General features: G+C 51.5%; 1 protein-coding gene across 2 annotated transcripts in view; it reads right to left on the bottom strand.

The window, feature by feature from the left end:
• LRRC75A (leucine rich repeat containing 75A) overlaps nucleotides 1-27,874 on the bottom strand; it is a 70,972-nt gene that overhangs the window by 4,303 nt on the left and 38,795 nt on the right. For both annotated transcript variants that reach the window (XM_062615786.1, XM_062615785.1), the window contains exon 3: nucleotides 14,293-14,405. In XM_062615786.1, coding sequence (XP_062471770.1) covers nucleotides 14,293-14,405 — 113 coding nt within the window. The remainder of the gene's footprint in view (nucleotides 1-14,292; nucleotides 14,406-27,874) is intronic.

Raw genomic sequence — 27,874 nt, 5'->3', positions numbered from 1 at the left:
AAGAGGATTGTTAAAGGTATAAATGTAAAAAGATGTCATTTTAAAGTCCGTTGCAAGCTTACCAATAAACACATCAGCAGTTCCTGAGTCTTTGCTGTTAAGAGCTAAAGCCCCAGTGGGAATTAGCTATTTCGGGCTCTTCTCATGCCAAGAGCCTTCCAGTTTTGCTAAGGTATGCAGTTCTAATGTTATAAAGCCTGGACATCCCCTTTGCTAACTTACTTTCCCTGCTATCAGAAGTCCAGCCTGCTCCTCCGGTGATCCTAAAGATCTCCTATTGCCATGGCAAGAGCAGACCCTGGGCTCCTTCTCAGCTCCAGCACAGCCTGGTTTTAAGCATCAGAAGAAGAGCATAGCTGGAGGGGATGCTGAAACCTTCCCTCGGTGTTCTCCCTGCAGCAGCATCCCATCACTGCAGGCTGCTGCTGGTGGTGCGGGATGCTCGCAGCAGCCCCCTGCGTGCCCAGGCGCTGCTCCAGGAATAGCTCTCTGTTTAGACATCTTCCCAAATCCCACTCCGTTTTCCTTGGCTCCGCAGGCCTGCTCCTCCTTACCCCATCGAGCTTGCTGTTGGATGGCAAGAGTAATTTCTGTGCACGCAAGAGCATCCCCTGCACCGGGATAACTGATACGGGCCGAGTGGCTATGGCCACAGGGCGGTAGTGGAAGGACCACGGGCATCAGAAAGATCTTGATCCATATCACAGTGAGATAAAGCCCATTAATTCACGTTTCTTTACTAAATTGACTCATTTCTTCACTAAATTACTCCAAACCTGTGCCGTGTCTCCACAGACACGCATTAGTCTAAAATACAAAGGAGAAAGAGCCGGTTTTAGCCCTGGGTGATGCTGACCCTTTCCACCAGCCCCACCTCCTTCATCTCGACCCAGCTGATGAAGAGCCATCCACTAGAGAGCACTGTCACCCAGCCCTTGGTGCCCCAAAGCCAGCAAATCACCCCAAACCCACATCAGAAAGGACACAGCCTAAGAACTGTACCTTGCACATGTGTTTCCACCTTGCAGACACCGTCTCATCTCTGGTATGGTGAAGGCACACCGGTGCCATTAGATGCCCTACCTGCCCTCCTCTGCTGGGTATGTCCCATAGGCAGAGTTAGCCAAGAGCTGACGATGGCTTTGGAGAGCTGCACTCAGGCTTTGAAGACCCAGATCCAGCTCTGAACACACCTAAACACCCTAATATAGTCCAACTAACATGCATGTGGAGGAAGGAATCTGAACCAGCACCAAAATACCTCCCTGGGGAGAAGCAGAGTGAAGAAGAAGAGAATGAGGAATAAAAGAAACAGAGAAGAGTTGCTGTTAGAGGTTGGGTGGATGAATTTACTTTAACATTTCCCAAAATTCCACCCCAGAGCATCTTCCTGAGGAAGGGAAATAAAGGACACATTTTCTTGGCATTAAGCCTTTGGCAATGTGATATTTAGTCCCCTTCTAAAGCCAATGTGCCTCAATCCTGTGCTAGCACCAAGAAGGGAAAGCAAAGGGAAGGAAGGTCAGGGCAAAAGTGCAGCAGGGCTTCTGCCCTGTCTTTTGTGGGCTGCTGCAAGTGCAAAGGCTGCACTGATTTGGGATTGATTTCCATCTTCTGCCTCGAGGAGGAGAACATCAACACCCAAAAGGAACCAGGCACATCGAACGAGTTATTGAAATGAATGTAAAGGGGGGGAGGAACTCATACAGTGGTTTTGGTTTTCAATCCAAACCACATAAATCTGACCCCCTAACATTACCCAAGTGACAATGACAGATCCACTACCTGGGAATTCAAGGAAAGTCCACCCAGGTCCAACTATTGGGGTTATTTGGTGCCCTATAGCTGCTCACAGGGCCCTATGCTGGTAACCCCGAGAGAAGATCCCATGGCAAGGTTAAACCAGAAAGAAACCACATCAAGGATGGACCAAAATCACACCCAGCCCTTCCCATGGCCAAGCTCCATCAGCAACCCATCCTCCCCTGCCTCTAGCTGCAGGGTTACTGCTGGGTCATCACGTCACAGCATCTTTGTGGTGTTCAGCCAAAGGAACCGATTCAACCTTTAAAAGCAAGAAGCTTCTTGGAAAATGAAGCTCTGTTCCCCGAAGAAGCAGCTCGAGGAGTGTCCCCAGTAGGGATAATTAAGCAGAGCTGCTCTCCTTTGATGCTGCTCTGCCACCTCCTTGTCGCTGTCCAGATGCGAGGAGTGAAGATTCAAGCGTTCAGTGAAGCTCTGCATGAGAACCACCATTTCTGTGTTACAAGGACAGGGATTTCTTTTCCCCCAGCTTGTTTCCAATTTCCTGCTGAACAAAATCCTAAAAATAAGCCTTTGGGATCCATCAAAGTGCTTTGCTATAATTATAACTGCCTTAAACTTATTGCAACCAGAAAACGTCATTGTCCTGCTGTTGGAATACTCTCTTTTTCCAGCCCCATCCTCCCCAAAACGAAACGAATTTATACCCTCTTTCCTGTGATACATTTTGCTCTAGAAACCTGCCTTTTCCTGTAGTGAAACCCTGCTGGAATACACCCAACAAACTCAATGGCAACGCAACAAGAAACCGCAGCCGAGGCCACGTTGCCAGCGCGCAGTGGCAGAAAAGGCCGTTGGCACAAGTGCCAACAGAGACAACAACCAGAAACGTAAAGGAAAAACAGCACGTTGGGATTGGTGCTTCTATAAATGACCTCCTGGAGGAGGCTTGGAGCAGAATAAGAGCTTGTCCAAGTTTGCATCGTAACAACCGACAGTTGGTGACCCAATAAACACCATTTCCTTTACATCCTAACACGGGATTCGAAGAAAAGGCTGAAAAGACTCTTGGAAAGGGGGGATTTGAGTTGATAGATAACAACCACCCAAGGAAGTATTGGATTTACAAGAGCAGCTCCTCACCAGAGAGAAAGGAAGCTGATGTGCTGTGGTTTGAGTGGGAAAAGGGCCTTTGAATTGAATTCTAGCCCTCGGTGTCCAAAGCAGAGACCAGAGGGAATCACAAGTAAATTGCTCATAAACTCATCCAACTTCCTGCCAATACGTTTAAAACAGTTCCAAAACTGGTGAGTTCAAAGGAAAAGGAGGAGAAAAGAAATAGGGGTGGGGAGAGGCAAGAGGAAGGGGCGCAATGGTGGGAGATGGGAGATCCATGGGGGTAGATGGATGGAGCAGGGCATCCTGATGGCTGGGGCTCCTCCTGCAAAACCAGGCTGGATCAATGCTTGCCTGCTCTTTCTCTGTCCCACCCACCAGAGATTTCAGGGACAAAGAACTGAGTTTTGCCGCATCTTGTCAAAAGGGGCTGGTTTTAGTCATGTCCCATCCATCCCTTTCCAGGGCCTGGGGACCTTTGGGATGGAGGAAACGCACGCAAACTGAACAGGCTGCCACTGAAGGGCTGAGGCTCACGCTTTGCAGAGGCTGTTTGTGCTTCCTGCTCCCTGAAATAAGCTGAATTCCATTAACACAAAGGGGAAGAACGCAGGATTTGGGCTGGGGGAAGGGGATTAGGGAAAAAGCTTCAACTCTGACCCTCCAGCCCCGTTTTCCCAGCAGAAAGCAGCCCTAAGAGTCAAAAGAAGCCCCTCTCCCAACTGCTCTTCCTGCAATGGGGAATGATCGGCTGCCAAAGTGTGCGCCGGGGGCTTTGCTTCCCCTAAGCTGTTTATTTTAGTGGAGCACAGATCACATGTGGAAGAGTTTAGGCAGGCAGAGGTCCCCTATGGCCTGCGCTGCTCTAATGAGAGCCAGAGCCCGGGATGCAGCCACCAGCCCCGCTCCCATGGTCCCTGCTTGTCCCTCGCACCCAGTGGGACAATGCTTTCTCCATGGCTAGAAGCTGGTGTCACCCTCCTGTTCTCCCCTTATCCTCTCAAATCCTTGGCACATCTTCCACCTCAAGCCAAATCCCTGCCCTTCCCATCACCATCCCAGTGGTGTCCAATGAGAGATTCTGAATCCCAGCACAGCTCCCAGTGCACTCCCAGGTGGATCGGAAAGAAGCCACCTCCTTCTGTTTCAGACAGCTGACACCTACAGCTTGCCATGGCCTACAGCCATCCCATAGCTGTGGGGCTCCTCCAACCATGTTTAGGGGGTCAGGAGCCCCACACCAGCTCTTACTGTGAGCACCCTGTTCACAGACCAGGGCGTTTCTATGCAGTGAGGAGGTCTCATAGAATAAATAGAACCATGGAATGGTTTGGGTTGAAGGGACCTTAAAGCTCATCCAGCTCCAACCCTTGCCATGGGCAGGGACCCCTTCCACTTGCTCCAAGCCCCTGTGTCCAACCTGGCCTTGAGCACTGCCAGGGATGGAGCATCCCTGGGAGCCTTGGCTGCATGAGCAACCAGCTGCCAAATGAAGAAGATACAGGCAAAGGGAGACAACCAACACGAATGCCTCACATTTGATGTTACTAAAGCCTTGCTATCAGCTTCTAATTGCGATCTGCACACCTCTCAAAGCCAAACAGCTCCGTTCTGTGTGATTTTCAACCAACAGAGATGACTGTGGCCAAGGAAGCCCTCCCTGCGCCGGGGGGATGCATCTGCTTTACATCAGCGTGCGCTGAGCAGAACGGGTCCCACTCAGCAGGGCAGAACAGAGCCACCCTTGTAACCTCGGCTTTCATCAGATGAGGACTAACAGGATACAACCTGATCCACTGCTGGGTCCCTGCTCGTGGCTTCAAAAGGAAAAGGGATGGTTCCCCCCCCCCCCCCGAGCTTTTTCATGCTCTGTTCCAATGGGATTTAATAGCGCCCATGTCCTCCTGGCTTTATAAACGCAGCCAAAAGCTCACTGGAGCAAGGGCTTGAACCTGCTTTGTTTGCATCCTGTAGGCTCCTTTTCCTGGCCATGGGTTTTCATGCAGCTCACAAAGCTCCTTCATTTAACAGACCCCTTCCGTGGGCCCAAGGTCAGCAGAAAGCAGCGTTACCATTGCCGGGGCTGCAAGAGCAAACAAAAGAGAGCAGGTGCTGAGGCTTTAAGTGCCCAAAGAAAACCTCCTCTTCCCCCAGCATTTCATTGCTCTGGGCACATCATTCCCTGCTAATGGTGGGGATTTCGGATGGAAACAGAGCTAATAGCAGGGGTGAAGCTGGCTGCTGGGTATAACAGAGCAGTAACTCCAGCGGCTGCTCTCTATAGCAAAACACCATCGCTGCCCAGCGCCTGCATCCCTACGGCGCTGCAAATCCAAGCAGGAAAACCACTAAAAGCTTCCCCGATTCCCCCCTGGCTGGCTCTGTAACCTGCTTGCTAAAGGCCAGGCTCTGCTATCAGCTCTATCAATAAACCACAAACCAATCCAGCTTTCCAAACACAAACATGCTGTCCTTCTCTCTGTTTTCCATAGCCAGCAGCGGGGAGGTTTCCTGTGGCTGTGCTCTGAGCTGCCTGTTAGAGAGGAAGGGGCCGTGCTGGAGAGATGTGGCCAACAACAGATCCTCCCAAGGCAAGTAATTTGTCTGTATTACATGAAAACACACATAGATATATATTTATGTGTCTATATATATATATTTGTGTGTATATACATATCCCAAGTCTCCAACTCAGGATAATGAGCCACATTTTAGCACTCGGTAGTCAGCAGGACCCAATAGCTGATTAAAGAGGGGAACACAGGAGAAGCCTCGCTCCAGATGGGCATTTCTCTTCGCCAAGATGCTGCCGAGGAATGCTCCCCATTCCCAACAGCAAGGTGAGACGTGACCGTCGGGAGAGCACACCGGGATGCTTTTCCCCCCAAACCCCTCCTCAGCTTCCCAGTCTGGTGCCAATCCTGCACAAGGGGAGGGTGAAACACATGGAAGAGCATATTGCCACCCTGGGCAACACGTTGCAGCAGTCTTGGGGCTGAGTGCCCCCTTTCTTAGGGACCGGGATGTGTCAAAACACAGGCTGCCGTGTGCTGGCGAGAGATGCAAACCCCAAAGCTCAGACCTGAACAGGGGCAGGGGCTCTCAGATTGCACCGTGCAATTCATCTCCCTTTCATCAGAGGTGCCAAGCACCCCTTTTGAGATGCAAAAGAGCCTTCTGTGCTCTCCCCGGGGCTGGCAGGATGCTCGGCCTGTGGCCAAAGGGGCTTTGTCCCCCTCTATCCACCACCTATAAACCACTTCTGATGCTGAAGAGTCAAACTGGAGGGAGATGAGACAAGTTTGTGCCTGGGTCACCCCATGGGGTGAGTGGGGACCTCAAGGGGGACAGATGGAGAAGGCCTGGATGTGAGTAACCAGAGGTAGGATGGGCTTGAGATGCAGGAGCCCAGGCCAGGGAAGGTCCAGCCTTGCTCCCAGTGCTCACACGCTTCATGCCCCATCCCTGGCAGTGCTCAAGGCCAGGTTGGACACAGGGGCTCGGAGCAAGCTGCTCCAGTGGAAGGGCTTGGAACTGGATGAGCTTTAAGGTCCCTTCCCCACGGCAGCAAGGAGCAGCAGTGCTCCCAGTGCCAGGCCCTGTACTCATCAGCAAGGGACAAATCCTGGTGCTCTGGGGTTCAGGCTTTAAACAGTGGAGCCACGCACACAGCTCACAGAGGGCAATGAACAGGGCAAGGGCTCATTTTACACAGGGAGTCAATGGAAAACCTCAAGCCCCTTTCCAACAGGCCAGCTTGGCCTGCAGCCCTCACCCGGGTGGCATTTCAATGTGCATTCATTATTTACAGCTCCCAAAGCAGGTCTTTGCTAACGCCAGCTCCTGGTGCAGAGGAAGGAGCTGCAGCCTCACCAGGATCAGGGAGCTGGGAGGGATAACCTCTCCCTGCACAAAAGGGCAGCCATGAGATGCCATCCATCAGACACCATCCATCAGACACCATCCACCAGACACCACACATCCCACCTCATCAGCAGCTTCCCTTCAGCTGCACAGAGCAGAAAGACAGGCAGACAAAGCCGGGATGCCCTGGTGATGGATGATGTGGGAGAAGCCATGGAAGCAGCTGGTTACACACTAGAAGGTTTACTAGGTTGAATGTGTCAATGGAATAGAAACCAGAACAAATACAGGATAAGAACTGGGATTGTAACTGGGAATGACGCAGAGCATCTCGTTTGAGCCTGCAGAACAGTTTGGGTTGGAATGGACCTTAAAGATCATCTAGATCATGGCATGGAAAGGAACAGAATGGAAAGGAATAGGACCAGGCTATTTCAGTTGGAAGGGACCTGCAATGATGACCTAATCCAGCTGCCTGACCCCTTTAGGACTGACATAAGGCTCGTTATTAAGGGCACCATCCAAATGCCTCTTAAGCACCAGGTCTGAATGCACACGAAGGGGCACAGCATCCCTTGCTCATGCAGCCAGGTACAGCAGCGCTGTGCTCTCCGGAGCCGTGCCAGCCATGAGGAAACCCCTGGCCAGCAACAAAGAGCTCCAGGGACCACCTGATTTCAGCCTCCTGGTTTCAGCTCACAAGCACCTGGAAAGCGTAAGCGGAACCTTCATCCCCATCGCTGCCCCATGCGAGCAGCCCTGGCTGGGAAGAGCAAGGGCAATGCCCAGCAATGGTCCATATGGAGATGCTGCTGCGGTATCCAGCGAAACCAACTCATTCCCATCCCAAACTTGGTGGCACAGAACAAATTGGGTTCCCCCTCAAGACCAGCACCGAGCAAACAGGGTGGCAGCTTCTTAAACTGCCCTGAGCAGCGCGTTGTGGAGTTATTGCTCCATCACAGCCCTCATAACCGTTTCCTCCCTTGGATTCGCAGGGCTTCACCTTCCCCCCCGCACCAGGCATTCCATTCGGGCACTGCTCGGCCTTGTTTCCATCACTCCAAAGGTCATCCCAGTGCTCCTGACTCTTGACGTTCAACAGCAAACATCCCAGTGCTTTCCTTTCGAGCCTCTTGGGAAGGACAGGCCACCCTGCCATCAAGGGACCCTGCCAAGGGGACGCTCCAGGCTCCATCGGCAGTGGAATGCAACCCATCTAAATGCCTTTTCCTCCCAGGCTGGATCCTGGGTGAGGTCAGCCTCAGCACACATTTCCTCTGGGAACCACACTTCTGAGTGTGGGATACCCCTTTGCCCCAGGGGCCTCCCTCCTGCGTGGCCAACAAGTAGCTGGTGACAAGGGATAACCAAGCATCACCTTGCAGGGCGCTTTTGGTGGTTATTTAATACTTCCAGAGGATTGGAGTGCTGAACCACAGCAATATGCAGAGATTAAATCCTCATTTCCAGCCCTCTTGATAGGGGCAATCACAAGAGGAGGGGTACAATAAAGCTTGGAGAATGCCTCTCTTGTGTTTCCAGGGCAATGAACGGAGCTAACGTAGTAAATAACCCCGGTATTTGTAATGCTGCAGGATACACAGAGGGAAAAGCTCTGCTCCAGCCCGGTAGAGCTCTTATTAACAATTGCCATGCACCAGCAGCCAGCAGTTGGTATTGAGTGCCTCCCCTGGGAAATGAACTGCTTTCCACCTGCATCCCGATGCAATCATCCCAAACAAACAGAGCCCTGTGTTACAACACACAGCCAGGACAAGGGCAAACCCCAGCAGGGGGTCACAGCCTGGTCCACCCAAGGGCATGTGGCATCTTCCGGAGCCATCACCATCACACCACTGCAGCAGGTATCTGCCTCCCCACCTGGATGGGTTCAGTGACTGCGCTTTGGTTCTCTGCCCCTTCTGATCCCTGGGACACCCATGTAATGTAGGGCAAAGTCAAGCCCCACTGTCACAGGCAGAAGAGCTCACCCACTCATGGGTCCCAAAGGTCTCTCTATAGCACACACACACACACACACACATAGATGGGGGTTAAATGCAGAGGAGAGACTGTGTGATTCCTGCTCCACATCCTCCCACCAGCATCCCTTCGTGCTGGATGCTCTGAAGGGACTCTTTGTGGCAGCAGCTACAACTTCTCCTATCGCTCGCCCACAAGCAGAGGACCTTCATCCACAAACATTCTGTTTCCAGAAGGAAGGGCACATTATTCATGCATCAGCCTTCCCCCCCCTCATAAAAACTCCCTTTTTCCTTGGCTTCACAAGGGCTTTGTAAGGAAACACAAGCAGGCACTGCAAGCGAGCATGAAAATCAGCACCCACCATTCCTCCAGGACAGAGATGGTTTGTGCCCCTGGTGACATTAGGAGTGGGATGCTAAAAGATCATTCCTACCAACCAAACAAGGCTGCTTAACCCCTGTTAACCTAAAGCAGAACACCCTCCTCTTCTGTTTGAGCGCTGACACTACCTGGCTACTCGGAAGGAAAGGGGTTTAGCTTCCTGTGCAGGCAGGGAACAAGGCAGCCTTGTCCCAGGCACACAGCTCCCTTCTGCAGGGAAAACACATTGGGATAAAACCTGCATTTCCCCTTGTGAATCCAATTCCTGCCTCTATGAAGCAGCAGCCATGGTCCCATCCTCTCTGACATGGCTGCTTTGGCTCTACCTATTGTCCCAGCCCAAGGATGTGCAACCCCAAACTTAATGTCCCCAACCCTAAATGCACCATGGGCCTGTGCAATGGGGACAAGCCAGGAGCTGGAGGATGATGAAACAAGCAGCATTTGTGCCCTTGGCAGGAGTATTTTACCCCACGCTGATGGTGCTGACACAGGATGGATGTGGCACACTGTGGCCTATGGCACAAACTGCAGATACCAGGGGCTGGAGACATCAGCCCTTTAAACCAGCTCCAGCAGGGTTTACCTCCCACCCCAGGCTACCAAATACCCTCCCTGGCTTGTTGCTGCATCAGCAGCTGCTGCAAAACAGCATCTCAAAGGCCTAATCCATCACTTGGTTCCTCCCCAGGTCCTGCTGGTACCCGAGGGATGCAGAAAACCAGAGCCAGGAGCTGCTGCATTTTCAGCTCTGCTTCATCTGGGAAAAGCAAAGAAAACAAACACAGTTTTCTGTCCTTAGCATCTACAACCCTGTAATTTGCACACATTACATGGAGAAATACCTATTAGACAATGGCTTTTACACCCCCAGTGTGGTTCCCACTGAGGCAGGGCCACAGGCAACCATTTCCCTGCAGAAATGGATGGCAACAAATAAATACTCATTTGCTGTGTTCACCTTATTCATACCCACAGAGGGAGAGAACAGGACAGCTACTGCTGGGCACTCTCAGGATTAAATATATCCTCCATCTCAGACAACCACAGCCCATCCGACACAACTTTCCTAACCTGTCCTGAGGTTTTCAAGCCACAAAACTGCCTGACCCAGCGAAGAATCAGTGCTGAGCCACAAGCTAAAACGTGTGGGGCTGCCAAACCCCCTTGGCCAAGGAATTAAGGGCTCACCCTTCCCATTGGCAATGACTTATTGAGGTTACACACGAGCAGAGCATCCCCATGGGTGCTTGCTTGGGTGCCTTTGGCTTGTGAGGAAAACAACAGATTATGAAGTTAGGCTTCAACTCTAAGAGAGTGAAGGAAATAAGCACCTAAGATCTGGGTCCTAAATCCATCCTCAGCCTCCTGAGGCCTGACTTTTCCAACTGGAAAGACCTCAGTGGTCCCCAGCACACTTGTGCCACCATCAGACACTGACCTTGTCCCTTCCTTGTCCCTCGCTATCAAGGTTATCTTAAGAACCCAATGGCTGTTGTGGTAACACAGCAGGAATGTGGTTGGGCACCGATTCCTGCTGCTTGTGGAGCGGAGAGAAGTAAAGGCACCGGGAAAACGCATGTGAACTGAGAAAGATCAGATCCTTGCCCTTCACATGGCCCAGAGCAATGGGGGAAGGAGATGGATGAGCGAGGGCCAGGAGCTCTGAAGCACAGAATGGGTTTATGAAGTGAAGAAGGTGCCACACTGACTCCTCCCAGTGTGGACTCCCCCCTGTAAGCTCTGTACCAGGCTCAGGGCAGGCACAGGCTTCTTTTGGGGGGTTTCTCATGTGACAGAGTGAAAAGAATCCATGGGTTTAGGTCCAGATTGATTCCATCTAATCCCAGTGCTCAGACTGAGCTGCTCCACCCTACAGCCCAATGCTTCACGCTCTGGTGACATCAACAGGAACCCCGTGCAAAGGAAGGCTTTACAGAACCATTCTGTGATGATTCTGTGATGTAAAATGGGGATAGATTGGGAATTAGGGTATGAATAATCCATATTCCATCAGGTGCTGCCCGCTGCTAAGCCTGGTGGGGCAGGCACCACCGCTCCATCCCCTCCCTGGTGCATCCCTGGCTCATCGCTGTCACTGCATGCACAGCAGCAAACAAAGGTAACGCACAACCCAGGGATGGGAAAGGCACAGGAAAGCCATGGAAGCGATTTCCCCCGGGAAACACCTCCTCCCTCCCCTCCAAGCACGCAAGCCCGTGCTCCAAAGCAATCACAGACACACGGAGCTGTGATTACCAGCTCTGCTTTTCCAAGGCTGAAGGCAAGCGCTTGGCAGCAGGAGGAGGAGGGAGATTCCAGCATCTAATTCGACACTTGCCAGTTCAACTCTGGGCTGGAATTGTGTCCTTAGGCAGAGCCAGGGACGGCCAAATTACTTTAGCAGGCTGGTTTCATCCTCCTGCTATTGGCTACCCGGCCAGGCAAAATGATGTATGCTTAACATAAAGGGATGTGATTCAGAGGGAGGCACAGAGAGGGAGACAGCAAGTGAGAGACAGACAGATTTAGAATACATACATATAAAAATAAGGCAGTTTGGCACAGGTTTGGGTGCTCTGGCAGCACAGCAGAGCGGGGCAGCCAATGCTGAGAGCTTCCTCCCTCCATTTAGCTCCGTGTGTGCACACACAGAGGCTGAACACACGCCTGGGGTGAGGTGGAAAGGGAAAGCACCAGCCTCCCCCCCTCTGCCTACGCTGCCTGGATGTAACATCACCAAGTGCAAAGCCAGCTCCAGCCCTCCCAGGCATCTGTCCCCATCCTCCTCCTGCAGCTGCTCCCCTTCCCGTTAGCACCTGTAATGAACACAGCAGTCATGGAATGAAGAAAAGCCATTTTCCCTTGTGAGCATTGGCCCACGTGTCTGTTCAGACTCATTACAGCTCCTTGGCTTTGCTCAGGGCTGAGCTGTGCCCATGTGCGGGGCTCCCCTTCACAGCCGGGGTCCCAGGGTGGACTGGTCCAAGGGAGATGGAGCCATTGATCCACCCCACTGCTGGTGGCTACATCCCGTGCTGCCCAAGGGAAGTGCCAGCAGGCATGTCGTGAGGAAGGGATGCTAACCCACTAGCTGTGGGCATCGGAGGAGGTGGCAGTACAAGACACCCAGAGGTTACCATCCCTTCACCAGCCCTGAGCAAGAAGAGAAACATCCCACTAAAGCCCTTTGGTCCCACAGCTTGGAAAGCCTTTTAATCAAAGAGAGATCAGCATTGCACAAGCATATCCATTCCTACAAACGCACTCCCCATCAGCTCCTGATCGCAGGGATACTTAAGCCCCAATTCCTTCCCAAACCCAGGTGCAGGGGCAGCCCCAGTGTCCATCCCTGCACAGACAACTCATGGGCTGATTGATGTGCTTTGGGTAAGCCAAGCACTATTAAAGCACTACTGCAACACAACAGCATGCACATCACAGTCCATTTTCCAACCCTTTCCCTATAATAATCCCTGATTTAAAACACCACCAGAGCCCCCCGAGCTCTGCTTGTACTATAGCCAAAGGCTTGTTATCACAGCTGTGAATTTAAGCCAGTTTCCACCCAAACCCAAGGTTGACTCCAACTTGCAGCAAAAGGTTGGCATCAACTCTCCCATGCCCACCATGGGGATGGTTGGAGGAGGGATGCTTCAGGTTTTCCAGCCCATTCCTGCTTCCCAGGCACGATGACGCTGCTCTCCTCTGCACTTGGGATGCAGCAGGGAAAGGGCAATGGACAAGGAGGAAAACACCTCTGGGTGAGCAGGAAGCAACCCGGTAAAACACCATGCATGGGGAAACAGTGACGAGACTGGAGATAACTGAGGACTCGGGAGGGGTTCATCTCCTGCCTCCCTCTGAGCCCTGGCCCATAGCTGTGAGCGCTTCCCTTCTTCATGGTGGATTTGTTCCTCCCCAACAAGCACCTAAACCAGCAACCCAGGCAAATCCCATCCTACAAACCCTGGCTGGAGCAGAGCCAGCGCGGCGGGTTGACAGCCCCACGGTCGCTGCTGTGTGGTCAGGGCTCATTTAGGGCTGAAACCTCAGCCCCTGCTATTAAAACCATGGAAAACCTCAGCTGTTTCCCAGCTTTTCCAAGGGAAGGCAAGTGCTACACAGCAGGCTTGTAAGATAAAGCCTGGCAAATCCCTGCCATGCGGATGTGCTGGCATTAAAGCTCCAAGCTGATAATTAAGGCCAGGGACTGGTAATTAAAGACAGAGCGGCACAAATCACTGCTTGTCTTTCGGGCTGTACAGCCCCAACAGAGCTCATAGAATCCCAGGCTGGTTTGGGTTGGATGGGACCTTAAAGCTCATCCAGCTCTGACCCTCTGCCATCAGAGCAAGCTTTAGTCACTAATACACCTTAAAACACCACAAAAATACCCTTACCATTGCTAAGGAAAAAGAGATGTGTCTCCGCCTTCAGGTCTCTGCGGACAACAGGGTGCAAGTGTGCTGAGCCAGATCTCCAGGCAATATGGTCCTAATCCTATTTTACCATATAATCCTTTATTCCCTCATTTTTCTCCCCTGCTCTTCTCTTTCCAGACTGTTTTTTCACTCGATTACTTCCCACTATGGCTACAAATAGCATCTGCTACAACAGGAAGCAAACCCCTCTCGGGTCCATGAGCCAGCACCTGGATACAACTCCTGACTCTGCCAGATTGTGGCTCCTTTTGGATTTCTCACTTCCCTCCATGAAAATAACAAATATATAATGCATAACAGCACAGCAAACAAGGAGCTCTTTCCGTTCCTGTCAGCCTCAGCCACAGGTTCCACAGCTCCATGGATCCAGGAGGTTGGAGCTGAGGCTTTGCAGGCGAGGAGAGGACCGGGATCCTTTACTCCCTATTTTCACCCAGTTCCTTTCATGCAAACACGTTGCAAGCCACAATGTGCAGAATAACATGTGCCTGCACACGAAATACAAGCTACTTAGGGTGTCTTGGAGCAGCTTCTCTCCTGCTCTCCAATGCCCACCATGGGGATGTTTGGAGGAGGGATGCTTCAGGTTTTCCAGCCCATTCCTGCTTCCCAGGCATGATGATGCTGCTCTCCTCTGCAACTGGGATGCAGCAGGGAAAGGGCAATGGAAAAGGAGGAAAACACCTCTGGGTGAGCAGGAAACAACCTGGTAACACATTGCGGGGGAACTCACCAGGACTGAGGCTTCCTCTTCATGATGCCTTGGCGTCTCCACTGCGAGTGGGGGCTGAGGTGGTAGGTGAGCTGCCGGCAAAGCTTCTCCATGGCCCCAAGGGAGTCCCCCTCCTGCAAAGACAAGGGAGGACACCAGGTAAGGTGCCTGGAGCGTTAGCATCACACCCACAGGATGCTCTGACCCCAGAGCGCTCCCTGCTAGGAGCTGGCAGGCCATAAGGAACCACACTGAAATAAGAAGAGAAGGGGGGAAAGAATCCCCATTGATTGCTAAGATGCTTCAAGGATGGGGCATTTCAACCCACCCTGCACCCCTCTGGATACTGCTGCGGAATGAACACAGGGGTGCACGAGTCCTGCCTGCTTAAGGATGATGAGGTCCCTTCAGGGGATCCACAAGGCAGGCTTGTCCCTGCAGGCCATGCAGAGCAGCCCTGTTACCATTTGACACTACCTGCTAGCTTTCAGCACTGAAGGTGTGCGGAGATTGAGTGAGTAAATCAAACTACCCATCCACAGCCCTCAAAACTGCTTTATGGAAGAGCAAACACTAAGAGGCTTTAGGAGCTAATGGAGATCTTGGGAACAGAAACTCTCAAAGCATAAAAGCTTCAAGGAAAACAGGGATTTTGGTGAACTCTCCTCAATTCTGATTAAAATTTACCAAATCACCCCAAAGGAGAGTGACCTGGAAAACTCTCAGTGTATGCAAGCATTTGATTCTAGAGATTTTGGTTCCTAAAACCAAATCCCAATCAAATACCACTCTCTGGACTGTTCAATCATGCTTCAAGATCTTTAATATCCTAATGCCTGACATGACATCCAAGAATGGAAACCACCCCTCTTGCTCTGCTTGTCTGACTCTCTGAAAAGTCACAAGCAGAGATTAACCTTACCTAAAGGGCAATAGTGATAACAAGCATCAAGATGTGGCTTTATCTACCTGCTGCATCACGAACCACCTTAAAGAAGACAAAGAAACCAAATAAGAAGCCCTAAAATAAGCCCTGCTGCTGCCCTTCACACCCCCTGGTTGCTCAGGGTTTTACCGGGCAGGGATGCTGAGGAAGATGCTGCATCCTCTCTGCTGGACACCGGTTGCTGCTGCTTTCACATCCTCCCCAAGCAGCCTGATTTCTCCCACCTCGCCTCCAAGTCAGCAGAGCAGGGCCAGCTGAAGGCATCATAAAGAGTGGATGAAGTGAGGAGCAATGGGGCTGTTGACACATCACCTCTGGGTGTGCAGGGAAACAATGACAGCGGGTTGACACAGGGGACGGGAACCAAGCAGCACAAAAGCGGGGCAGAAAGGGCACATCCGCAGATGGCCAGGGCACAAATCTCAGCGTAGGACTCATGGTCTTTATCTCCTCTGTAACACACAAAGCCTTGGCAGAAATCAGGGTAGTTTATTCCCAGGTGCCTCCACAGAGATCACCGTGAATTAAAAGCTGATTTAGTGCAGGGGTGATGCTTGCCCAGCTCCATCCGTGCTAACTGGCAGCGAAGTGACAGCATCAACGCTCACCCGCCTCCATCAGGCACACAGTGATGGATGAACTCAGCGGCTCAGGTAGAAACTCCAGACACATGGATACCAGCAGGACAGGGTGTATGGAAAACACCGTGTGAGCACAAGCTGGATACAGCATGAATCAGGAGCCGCTTCGCATCAGAGAAAGCATTTGACAGCCGTACCTCCTGATTCCCAGGAAATACGGGTTTAAGAGCGCATTTAAACCCATACTTTTCAACACCTCATTTATCACCACGCTTCACTTGCAACAAGGATTTGAATCCCATAGATTTCAATGGGATGTCAGCCTATGCTAAACCTCAGGCATGCCGAAATCCCCCCCTCCCACTGGCGACCCTGTGGCAAGGAATACCTATTGCTCCAGGCTTGGGATGGGGGAACCCTGGGAGGCTCAGCCTGTGAAATGAACACAGAAACATAATGAAAGAGGAGGGTTCATTGCATGTTTGCCACTGGAAGGCCTGGAAGCACATTGCAGCCATGCTTCAGTTAAACCATTCTGGGAGGCAACAGCATAGGCTGCTCCCTTTAACCATGCTCTCCATTTGCTCTCTGCCAACAACACCTTCACTGCATCGTGTGGAAAATCTCCTTTTGAAAAGGGAGCACATTGAGAGCTCCAAGGAAAGATGCTGGAGCAGGATAAAGCGTATTTTAACCCTTATCTCACAGCCTTCACACAGTCATCCCTATCAGGCCGCTCTTTCATCCCTTTACACTTCACAAGCAAGCTCGACTCACAAGCACTGCAAGTACTGGGCTGCTTCTATTTTGGGGTTTTAAAACACGACTGAGAGAACAGAACTCCTTCTGGTCTTGGTACAGTGCAAGGGAATAAGCCAGCCACAAAAGAATGGTCTTCTCCACCCTGACCTGTAGACAAATGCCCCACTTCAGCACTGGGATAAATTAACAGCCCATTTCAGAGGCTTCATAAGATGGTGCGAGGCTCCTTGCTCCTGCACATCTCATTTCCATCACTGCACCTCACCTGCCCATGGGCGAGACACAAACCTCTCTGCTGCCAAGAACCCAAGTTTTACCCCCCTGCAATTCCAGGCCGGGCCCCAGGGGTAGGGAAGCTGCCCTGGATTGCCCAAACGTGTGCTCAGAACAGAGGTGTAGCTGATGGGGTGCCAAAGCCTCATCTTATGGTCTAAACAAAGGCTTTTTTTTGCTGTTTATGATCCAGATCTACCAAGAAGTGATTGACGATGATGCAAACTTGATGGGATGGAGCCAAAGAGCTTGTTTGAAAACTGAGTCAGCTTAAAAGCCAGCCCAATCCACTTGTGTTGCTAAAGGTTTAACCTCACTGCCCTGACACAGCTCATTGGAACTAGATGATCTTAATGTCCTTTCCAATCCTAACTCTTCTATGATTGTCTTAAACCAGACCCAAATGGCAGCAGCGATCATTCCTGAAATAACACATAAGGATGCTTCTCTATCCAAGGCATCACCAGTGATGCCAAGGAAGGCCTGGTTCCTCCTAGCATCACATTCACAATACGCATGTGTGAAATATGCGTTTGTTACTCTGGATTCCAAGCTTGGGGAGGAAAACTCCAGAGCATCCCAGGGCTGGGGAGATGGGAGGGACCACATTGAGAGCTCAGCTTTCCCACAGAGCTGGGATATGCCCTTTCTCTTAGCACTCCATCCACAGGCAGCTGATATGTGCTGGTAAGAAGCGGGCGATGAGCCCTCAGCTGAGCTCCCCACAGATCCATCACCTGCACATCTGGAAACATACATGGAAGCAAAAGCTCTTGGTGCCATGACCCTGCACATGGGATCCTGCTCCTGTGTCACGCCTGCAGCAAAACTGTTCTGAGCATCACACAAACGGGGGGGCAAAGCCTCCCTACAAGGAGCAAGGCAGCTATAGGGCACCCTCTTTCCTTTCCAGTCATCTTAGCTGTTTAGCTGCACATTTATGCAGCACCCTGGCTCGCAGCAAGACAAAGCAAGCCCATGGGGTACAAGCATTAGCTCAGAGAAGCAGTTTTGGGGCTTCTCCTCAAGCGAGCCTACTTCTGCTCCACGTTGGCAGAGCCTCAGTGCAATTCCCTGCCACCAGCCCCGATGCTGGGCGCGGGATGGAGGAGGGATGAGGAGAAAGCTGAGAGCAGAGGCTCTGCCCCGCAAAGGGCCCCTTTCCCCGTTGTTCCTCCTCCGTGTTCGCCTGCTTCCAGCCCTCTGGAGAAGGAGAGGGCTGCTCGCTGCCAGGATTCATGAGATTTTTTAATCCCTTAACAGATTCCAGCTGGGAGAGGGCTTCGTGGCACATACCCCATCTGTGACCCACAGCCCAACGGGACCTTGGTCGATGGAAAACAAAGGGCAGCATAAGCTGAGCTCTCTATGTCCCCAAGCACATGCTGGTCCTCACCCTGGCTCCAGCCCCAGGGAGAGAGCTCTGGATGAAGGGATGGAGCAACAGCGCTTGAAATGGGAATCAGTTACATCCTAGGGATAAGCAAGAGCTGGTAAAGGCAAAGAGCCAGATTCAGCCCCTGCTTTCTGCACGGGGACCTGTTTTATCCTCGCTGATGGTCTCCCCTGCAGTGGAGGAGCGAAAGCGTTCAGCATCTATCAGCACCCCACGACAGAGCCTGGTGGTGAAGCATCACCAGCATCTGCGCACCACCTTGAACCACAAAGGAACGATCCTTGGACGCGTTCCTCACCGCTCTGCCAGGGGAGAGGGGAGGTAATTAGAAGCAGAGGGATGACACCATGGGAAAGCAGACATGGAATGAACAGGACCATGGTTCTGATGGGGATAAACAACCACGGCATCACCGCCTTCCCCCCTCGCATCCCAACGTGGCCACGCAAGGAGGTTTAAGTCTTACATCCACAAAGCAAAAGCAGCAGGCAGAGAGCTCGGGGAGGACGCAGCCCATAGGAGAGCCTTGTGATAAAGATGTTATTGCAAATTAATTTGTTTTCATTAAGAAACGAATCACCCGCTCCTCCTGCAGCAGCGGGATCCCTGGTGCTGTGCACAGCCCTAGGGGTGTCGCACAGTGGCCAAGCATCCCATAAAATAGGCCAACGTTAATGATTCAGGAGCCCTGGTGGGGAACCCCTGCTGCAGCACGGCAGGGGATTGACCCAAATAAGAGCAATCAGCCATTGTCTGGGGTGGGAGGAAGCGACAGGTTTTATCTTGCGGTATTCCACAGCCCCACGTTTCTGTCACGCAGAATCAATGTCTGCAGGAAGCCCCCTGTTTGCCCTCTGAGATCATGATTTTGACTTTAAAAATCTATTTCCACCCCTCTCCTTTTCTGTTTGCTTTAAAGCCTTCTCAAACTCGCAGCGTCTCTTTCTGGATGCTGCAGGGTCTGGGGTCGTTGCTCTGAGGCACAAGAAGCTCTGTCCATGCACAAACCACTGCAGCCACAGGCCACTGCACTCATCCTGGAAGCACCATTCCCCACTTGGTGTGGAGCCCCCTCAGCTGAGATGTTTGCTCTCCATACAGTTCAGCGGATGATGATGCTTAAAGCATCCTATTTCATACCCAGAAAACACTGAGAATCATAGATTTCTTTCTGAATCCCCCTCCTGGTTTAGCTTGGGTGATGAACTAAGACAATAGGAGGACAGTTTGGGCTACTAAGCAAAAAACAACAGTTGAGAGGGGAAAAAAGTATGTTCACAGTGGTAAACAGAGTCACTACACAGCTAAAGACATAAAATAGGAAGAGATGCTCTAGGAAGCCCTAGGACAGATCATAGAATAGTTAGGGTTGGAAAAGACCTTAAGACCAGCTAGTTCCAACTCCCCACTAAGCCATGCTGATGGAGGGATAGACTTAGACAGCAAAAGGAAGAGGAAATGTTAGCACTGTGCATTGCCCCCATACACATTGGATCATCTCTGACACGTGCCAAAGCTGATGGGCACAGGGACCTTTGGATACCTCCTAGGAAGGTGGCAGGAGAAGGCACAGGGATGCATCTCAAGCAATCACCTGGTGAAAGCCACATCCATCACCATGAGCACAGAGCAGCCAAACCCCCCCCCCCCAGCCCAGGTCAACGCAGCAGCTGGGATAAAGCTCTGCCCCCCCAAGACCTGCAGCAGCCCCAAAACACCTTTCCCTTGCTGCTGGCACCAGAACAGCGTCCTGCTCCCCAGCCTTTAATAGGAACCGAACTGAGGATGCCCTCCCTTTGCTGCAGTCACGCAGAGCTGAAGTCATCTCATGGCTTTCTGCTTCTCCTTTTTACTTTCCTTTCTTCTTTCTTTCTCCCCTCCCTCCTCCTTGCTTTCAAAGCACGGGGCTGAACTGCAGCCTATTGTTGCATGCAGACATCTGCGCTGCAGCCAGCCCCGGCAAGTCACTGCCAGGCTTCCCTTTTGAAGCCCTAATGGAGTTTCTCCAGCAAAGTCTCCTCTTCCTGTGAGAGGAGGAGTTGAGGAGGTAGGAAAGGCTTTAAATCCACTGCTTTGAAGGCCAAAACATGGCAGCACCCAGTGCTTACGTTGGTGTGTGATGGTCCCACTGCAGGAGGTTCAGGGGTTGCTCCTATCTACAACCCCACCACCAAACTCCTCTTGTTGGTTGCTCATTGAGTTCCTTGGGCAAGGCATGAGAATACCCATGGAAAAAAGTCCTCACTGTGCTACAGGGAAGAGCTCAAAACATCCTCATAAGGACACTGCAATTCCCTCTCCATCACTTCGGTCTCCTCTGGGAGGAGATCCCAGTGTGTGGGGAATGAGCGATGAGGTGGATGATGCCCGAAGGCAAGCAGATACGGGCAGGCTGGGTGTAAGTGATGTATCTTGCCCACACAGAGGAAAACAAAACCCAAACAGTGTAACAGTAGGGCTTCAAAGGGGTCCATTTGACCACCCGACACACTGGTGCCAAAACTCTTCTGAAAAGAAGGTCATTTTCATTCAAATTGGAGGAGAAATGGAACAAACTCAATAAAGGCCATTTTAACAAGGATGAGGTCATTCCCAGCAGCAGCCACTATAACTGAGCTCATCCACTTGATCTTTCCTGACTTTCCCCAGGTATGAGGCCAAACACCTTCCCATGCCTCATCCTGCTCAAGGTTAGGGCCAAGCACTCACTGGCACCAGAGACTCCGCAATGGGAGTAATGGGAGGATGTGCTCCCAAATCAACTGGCTTTATGAGATGGCCAAGAAGCCACCAGCTGGTCCTGGAAGGGGATGAAGGGCTCTCCTGTGAGAGGCAGCATTTGGCTTCTTGCAGGAAAAACACATTTCTTTGGCATGGGAAATGCACATTTGGGCTTGGTGACCCCTCTCTCAGCACGGCTCCAGCAGTGAGCTCCCTGCAGAGCCCTTCCCAAGCTCTGCTTACATCCCTTCTCCAGCCATCCATGTAGCAGAAGGAGGCTTGAAAAGGCAGCCAAACCAAACCAGCTCCTGATTTCCCACTGCAGAAGGGCACTCGGTGGTGGAGCCAGATCTACGGGGTGCAGGATTTGGGTCATGGACCTGGGAACAGCCAGCAAAACCCTTGCAGAGCTGTCAAATGAACATGTAGAGCTGGCTCCCTTTCCTGGGGGCTCTTTGCCAGGAGAAGAGCATCTCCACCTTGGATAAAGCTCTCCTTCCTGTTCTGCAGGGTTGTATTTTACAAGGAGAGCTGTAGGTCCACAGGAACTCAACAGACAGACAAAGGCCAGCATCAAATCAGGTTCTATCTTATTTCAACTCACCTAACGGAGGGATGTTTTCATATAAAGCTATCCCAAATACTAGGAAGTGGTTTGTGGGAAATTCTACTGAGAATAGGGTAAAGGACACACAGAAATGGAAATGGACATAGGTGCTGCACAGAAACAATGCAAACCAAGCAAGCAGCTCCACATGTTTGGCTAAGGAATGTTCATACTGGAAATCCTACTCCATTCCCTATGGTTTGCTAGGATATAGGCTTATACCATCAACAACTCCCTCTGAAAGAAACGTATAGGTAAAAGCAGCTGTCTAAAGCAGCACAAATAAAAGGCAAAGAGAGGAGCAGAAGGACCGCTCTTCTATTAAGCTATAAATCACACGTTGGTAGAAGCCTATCAGAAAGTAAACCTTCCCATCCAGCACCAGCCCTTTTGTACTGAAAGGAGCATTTTGGAGGCCTTGCAAGAACTGAGAAGAGGAAAACTCATCCCATTTCCTGGCAAAGCCCAGACCCAGCAACCAAACCACCCGGTGCAATTCCAAGCCCCGCACCCAAGCCTGCGGCGACCAGGCCAGGTATGCAGAGACCGGAATGACAGCCCCGAGCCTGGAAGTGCTTTTACATGAGCCTAACTGCAGGTTGTGGCTGCAATTAGCACGTAACTTCAGCAGCACTTTTGGTCTTCCCCACCTCATTGGAGAAGCCTGAAGTGCAGTGGCTGAAGGTGTCCCTTAGCAGATGGCAGGTACTCAGTGCCAGGGCTCTCAGCATCAGCTCTGCCTCCAAGCGTGGTGTAATTAACACTTGGAGGAGCCCTTGGTTCACAGCAGCATAAAAACCTCAGTGCAGACTCTGAAGTTGGCCTCAGCCTGAGGACGCCCAGGCAGGAGGTGCCCACAGGGGTGATAACCAGGATCTCCAGCTCAGGGGAACTGCCTGACCCACTGCTCCTCACCGTGCTGACTGCAGCCGGTCTCCATTAACTCCTTGGTCCAAAAGGAGCGACTGGCTTAGCTCAAATTAACCCAATATTCAGCCACGGGCACATGCATTAACTCCATGGCTCAAAAACCCCCAAACCCTCTCCCCTATATGGCCCAAACTATGAATGCACAAGATCACCCCATCTAGCCATCGCATGCTGGTTGCAGAGATGGGAGTTGATGCTGACCTCCCTAAGATGAACCAGCAAGAGACTGAGCACCAGCAAAGTCAGTTCTTTTGCTCTCAGTAAAGAGTTTGCTCTTGTTCAGCTCTTATAAGAACCAAACCAGCCCTGGACAGCACAAACCTGGGCAACCCATGGCTGAAGACATCTACATTGGTCACCCCAACACGGCACTGAGTGCTCACGTCTGGCAACCACTGACTACCAAGGCCCCCAGCAATGAAACCCTGCCTTGAACGAGCCCAAATGAGGAGCTGGGGAAGCTGCAGCAGGAGCAGAACACGGAGAAAGGACATTTGTAGAAACAAAACAAGAAATGGAAACCCATTCTGCAGCTCATACGCGGCGCTCAGCATCCGCTTTGACGAGAGGCCAAAGAGCGACGCATTAGATTCAGTGTTGACACACCAAAATGAAAAGCAATGTACAATAGGGCTTATCAAGAGAGCCAGAAGCACGAGATGAATGGGATCACGGCAACTCAGGAAGTTATTCGAAAGGATCCTGGAGTAATATTACACTTGGACTTCAGAGAAGCAATTAAAAGCGGCAATAAAACACGAGGTGATGGATGACCTGGAGGGGAACGGGTAAGATAAAGGGAAATTGCAGAGACAGAGTAGAAATCTCTTTGGTGAGAGCTACTGGAGGGTACCCAGAACAGCAGAGCACAAAACGAGCAGCAGTCAAAACACCCTGGGGAACCTGCATGCTGCTTTGCACCCAGTAGCTGCATCACCCCACGCTGCGATGCTTAATGCCACTGATTGCAGCCTCAGTTGGGATGTGCACAGTAAAAGCGTGACTTTGGAGGAGGCTTTTGAGCACCAACACATGCTCCTGACACACAGAGCAGGATCCTCAGCCAACTACATTGGAACCACTCAGTGCTGTAAACAAATTCACTGCCAGGAAAGCTATTTAGATGCCACTGTTCATTCTTTGGAGGGTCACCGGACCATCCTTTTAACGACAAATGCATCTGTAGCCTTCTGATAGACACAGGGAGTTACAAAGCAAAGCAGCAGCTCCAGAAGAGTCATTCATTGCCCTGGAAATGGTTAATCATTATAGCTGCTGTGGAACAGCAGAGACAGGAAAACACCCAAGGTGCTGCACTTGACTGGACTGCAAATGGGAAGAGAGGTTGGAGGTGCCAAGCGCTAACATCTGCTGAAGTCAATGTATTCAGTGGATGATGGCTCTCGCCTTCCTCCTACGCACACAGACAGGGAGGATTGATCCTGGAGCCTTGGGGACACAGAACCCCAGAGAGGTTCAGCCACTTGCCATCAGTCACTGCCACGGTCCAAAAGCAGCCAGCATCATCCCTCACCTACAGACCTGATGGCTGTGCTTACCCACGTGGCCTCAGGCTCTCAGCCCCTTCTCGGGGCGATGCACGCAGGATGCAGATGCTTGCTGCAGAGAGATGGGCGCACAGTGCTTGGCATGGTTTCCGTGATACCTCCCCTTATCCTGCTGCAGCAAACGTGGCTCTTTCCCCAGAGCCTGCCCTAACCATTCCCTGCAGGAACCAGCATTACCCAGGGGACATCCCATTTGGAACCGCAGGTCGGAGCCCAGCACCTGCCATTGCTGCTAAACGCAGGAACTCCTCGCTGTTCTCTGTACCCTTCTCCCCCCCCCCCAGGGGTTAAACCAGAAGCAGATTTGATTATTTATGTCCCCGATGTAGGACATCACGTAGAGATTTTCCCAGCCCCATGGAGCCTGTCTCAGCTGCGCCGCACCAGATCCCACGGGAAGCAAACCCCAGCCCAGTCCGTTCCTGCTGTCGGAGGGGAGCAGGAGTGTCCCTGGGATACCACTGCAAATATTTATGTCATTCCATAGGGGCTCTCAGGCCGTGACGTGCACAAGGGCCTGGGAAGGGGCGGCAGAGACCCCCTGGCATCAGTCCCTGCTGCGGGCGGGCACAGAAACATGAAGCCCAAGGTAAGGGCATAACCCCCAGAGCAGCACTGCCTTCAGCTCATTAATCACTGTGGGGCCCTCATAGGCACCAAGAGAATGGGAGTACCAGTTTCTTGAAGACAGGAGCTGAGACTGAATCATGGTATCTATTAGAGCCCATCTTGATGAACGGTGAGTGGGACTTTTCTGCTTAAACCAAGTCAGATGTGGCCATAATCCATGGCTGGGCAATTCCTCAGTCATCAATCCATTGATAGGAACCCCCTCCTCATTAAACCCCTCAAACTCTCCCTATGAAACCATTCATTCCTGCAAATCCACCTTGCCAGCAGACCATTTGCTTGCTCAGTATCCACACGCTTGTGAGTTAGGTTAGAAATAGGGATTAAAATACCCATCCAAGTGCCCAAATCCTCCAGTTCCCCCCTCCAGCCACGCTGTACGAGAGGTCCCCACCACACACTCTTCAGTGCTCCAGGTAAATAACCAATGCTCCCACCAGGAGGCAGGAATCAATGCACTTCCTTCCTTTGCAGTCAATTACCTTCTGATTAAAAGCAGAATGAGCTGAACTCGAACTTCAGTTACCACCAGAAAACATCAATCCAAGGAGTCGTTACTGTGCAGTGAGGTACCTGTTTCTTCACCCATCCTCTCCCTCAGGGACACGTGGGGGAGAGGCTGCAGGTGAAGAGTGTGGCGGGATGGACAGGGCCGGATGCTCAGCTCGTGGGATGGGGATGGAAACCTGCCTTTGCACTGGTGCTTCTGGGCAGTGACACACAGCTGACAGCTCTTGCTGAGGCTGACTTGAGGGCCCAAGGAAGAGGCAGGTAAGATCTGACTTAATCACGGGAGATGGCACAGATGGGCGAGTATGAGGTGAGGGAAGAACGATTTGCCAGTAATGGTACCATCGCAGCCCATCTAAACCTCACTGGTGTTGCCTTTTAGGCTTAACACTTCAAAACCCTGCAAAGCGCAATTTCCCCCTGTTTTCAAGGCGCTCTGCTCAGCTTTAGCTCACACAGGGGCTTTAGAGAACATCTCTCTCTTTGTAAGGAAAAGATGAGCAAAAGGCATGACACATTAAGGCAGGAAAGAACCAGAGTTGTCATTAGTGGGGTCTGAGCTTTGCAGCCTGTTCCATACTGCAGGGTAATGCATTGCAGATGTCTTAAATAGCCATCTTTACACTTGGAACAAGACCAGCCAAAAAAAGCCATTCATGCAGAACACAGCATTGACTTACTTGATACAGAATTGACTTAGTTGCGTCCCCATCACCCCCTTTGCTTTTATATCAGGCGTTTGAGGTTTTAGAGGGTTCTCGTTCCTAAATCAGCTTCCTTTTATGTTGTTTTGCACAGCAAAGAACAAAGAATACTTCGTGCTCTCATTGCACTTGGCATCCGGAACCTGGGAGCTTTGTAGGATGTGCAAGATGCATTTTCCTTGCACGTCTGATAGCAGAAGGGGAAGGTTGGGAAACTTGCTGAGGCTGACAAGCTCCCCCAGCAGTGTCCCTCCATGTGCCCTTGCCCCATACCTATCATTTCAGCCGTAAAAACGAGCATGGTGTCAGAGACTTGGAATGATAATGCGAATTCAAGATCAAATACCAACATGTACAGCGGAGGAGATGGATTATGTGCTTGGTTCAGGGCATAGGGGCACCGAGCTGGTGGTCACGGTGTCCTGATTATATTCGCCCTGGATAATCTGGGTTTATTCATCCAGTTTTAGCCACACGTCGCAGCACAAAGGGTAGTAAATAAGAGGGGAAAACTGCTCATTTTAGTCTCCACGCAGCTCCCTCTTAAAAATGCAGGGCATAAAAAAATCCATCATCATCTGCAAGTGAAATCCTCATACCTGAGGCCTGAAGGGAAGGTTAGGAATGGATGATTTCATCCAGGTCCCAGTAACCACATTTCCTTTCCTTCCTTTCTTGTCTTCACGGGTGACAATCCATGGAATCAAACCCATAGTGCAAACCTGATCGATTCAGAGCTCGTGCAGAAGACCTCTGGGCCAGGCTCGGGGCTTAAGCAGCTATTTCTCAAACCACACAGCAGCAAACAAGAAACCAGATCTCCATTCTACCCAGAGCTAAATCCATTTTACTTCCAGTCCCAGCAGATCACTGCTCCAGCTACACCAACTGCACAGAAGAGTTTTCAACGCCCTCCCTAACACATTGCTGGCACCATACACCTTGAAACACTACAAACCTTGGTGGGGAAGCCAAGGACAACATTACCCGAGATGTTTGCCCATATCTAACCACCAGGATCTCATCTTTCACCCATCTCCTTAGTGCAGCTGCAGCCCAATAGGTGCAGGCACCAACAGAAGAACGGACAGGTCAAGCTGGACTTTGGGACAGGGTTTTGCTAGGCTGCGTTGCCAACCCTTCTATGACCACCAGAAGAGCTTTCCCTCATAGAAAGCAGCAGGATGGGGACCAGCAAAGCCAAACGCTCACTGTGTATTTAGTCTGGGCAGCCTGCAGGGGCTGGAGGCACTTCCATGGTACATCCCCATGTACCAAGAGCTGGTGCAACCAAACACCCTGAGGTGACAAGGGAGAAAAAGGCCACCTTTGCTGAAGGCTTCACTTTCTCCTCTTCCCTGGCTCTGCTCCGCACTTATCCCGAGTTCAAGTCCTCAGGCTGGAGGAAAACCTGACTCACTCCCTATCGCAGGCATCAGTCCTCCATACACGTGGCTTTGGTCTGTGGAAAAAGAACCCGGTTTAATTTTCCAGTGGTTTATGGCCAGATATTCCTGCTGGCAGGGAGAGCTGTGAAGTTTTTATGGGGGCCCTTTGCTCCTTACACGTTTGTGTTCTCAGCTCCTTTGGCCTGGAACGACTCCCATTGGAAAGCTGAGCGGCTGCAGCAAGGATGCAGGGCATCGGGGCGGCTCTGTCCCACGCCATAGGGCTTCGGTACAGCTTTTGCTCCCTTTCCCCATGCACTGGGCAGACAGACATCACCCTGGGGATCGAGAGCACCAACCGCTGTGCCTGGAGCTGAGCTGCTTTCCAAGGAGCCCGCCTGGCACCTTTCCATGTGGCACGAGGCAGGATGATAAAACACTGCCCAAGGGCATGGCCATGGGGAAGAAAACACTTGTTCAAATGTCCCTGATCCTGTGCAAGATCCCCCTCGGAGTGGTGCTGGAAAACTTGCTTGGTCTGAGGTTCCTGGAGAGCAAACCTGCCTTTTCTAACAAGTCCTGCGGTA

Source organism: Pezoporus occidentalis, unplaced genomic scaffold (genome assembly GCF_034315485.1).
Source record: "Pezoporus occidentalis ecotype Australia unplaced genomic scaffold, CSIRO_AGI_Poc_V1 ctg183, whole genome shotgun sequence".
NCBI classification, from domain to species: domain Eukaryota; kingdom Metazoa; phylum Chordata; class Aves; order Psittaciformes; family Psittacidae; genus Pezoporus; species Pezoporus occidentalis.
The sequence above is the reverse complement of the archived record's forward strand: the minus strand, read 5'-3'. Positions and strand labels throughout refer to the sequence as shown.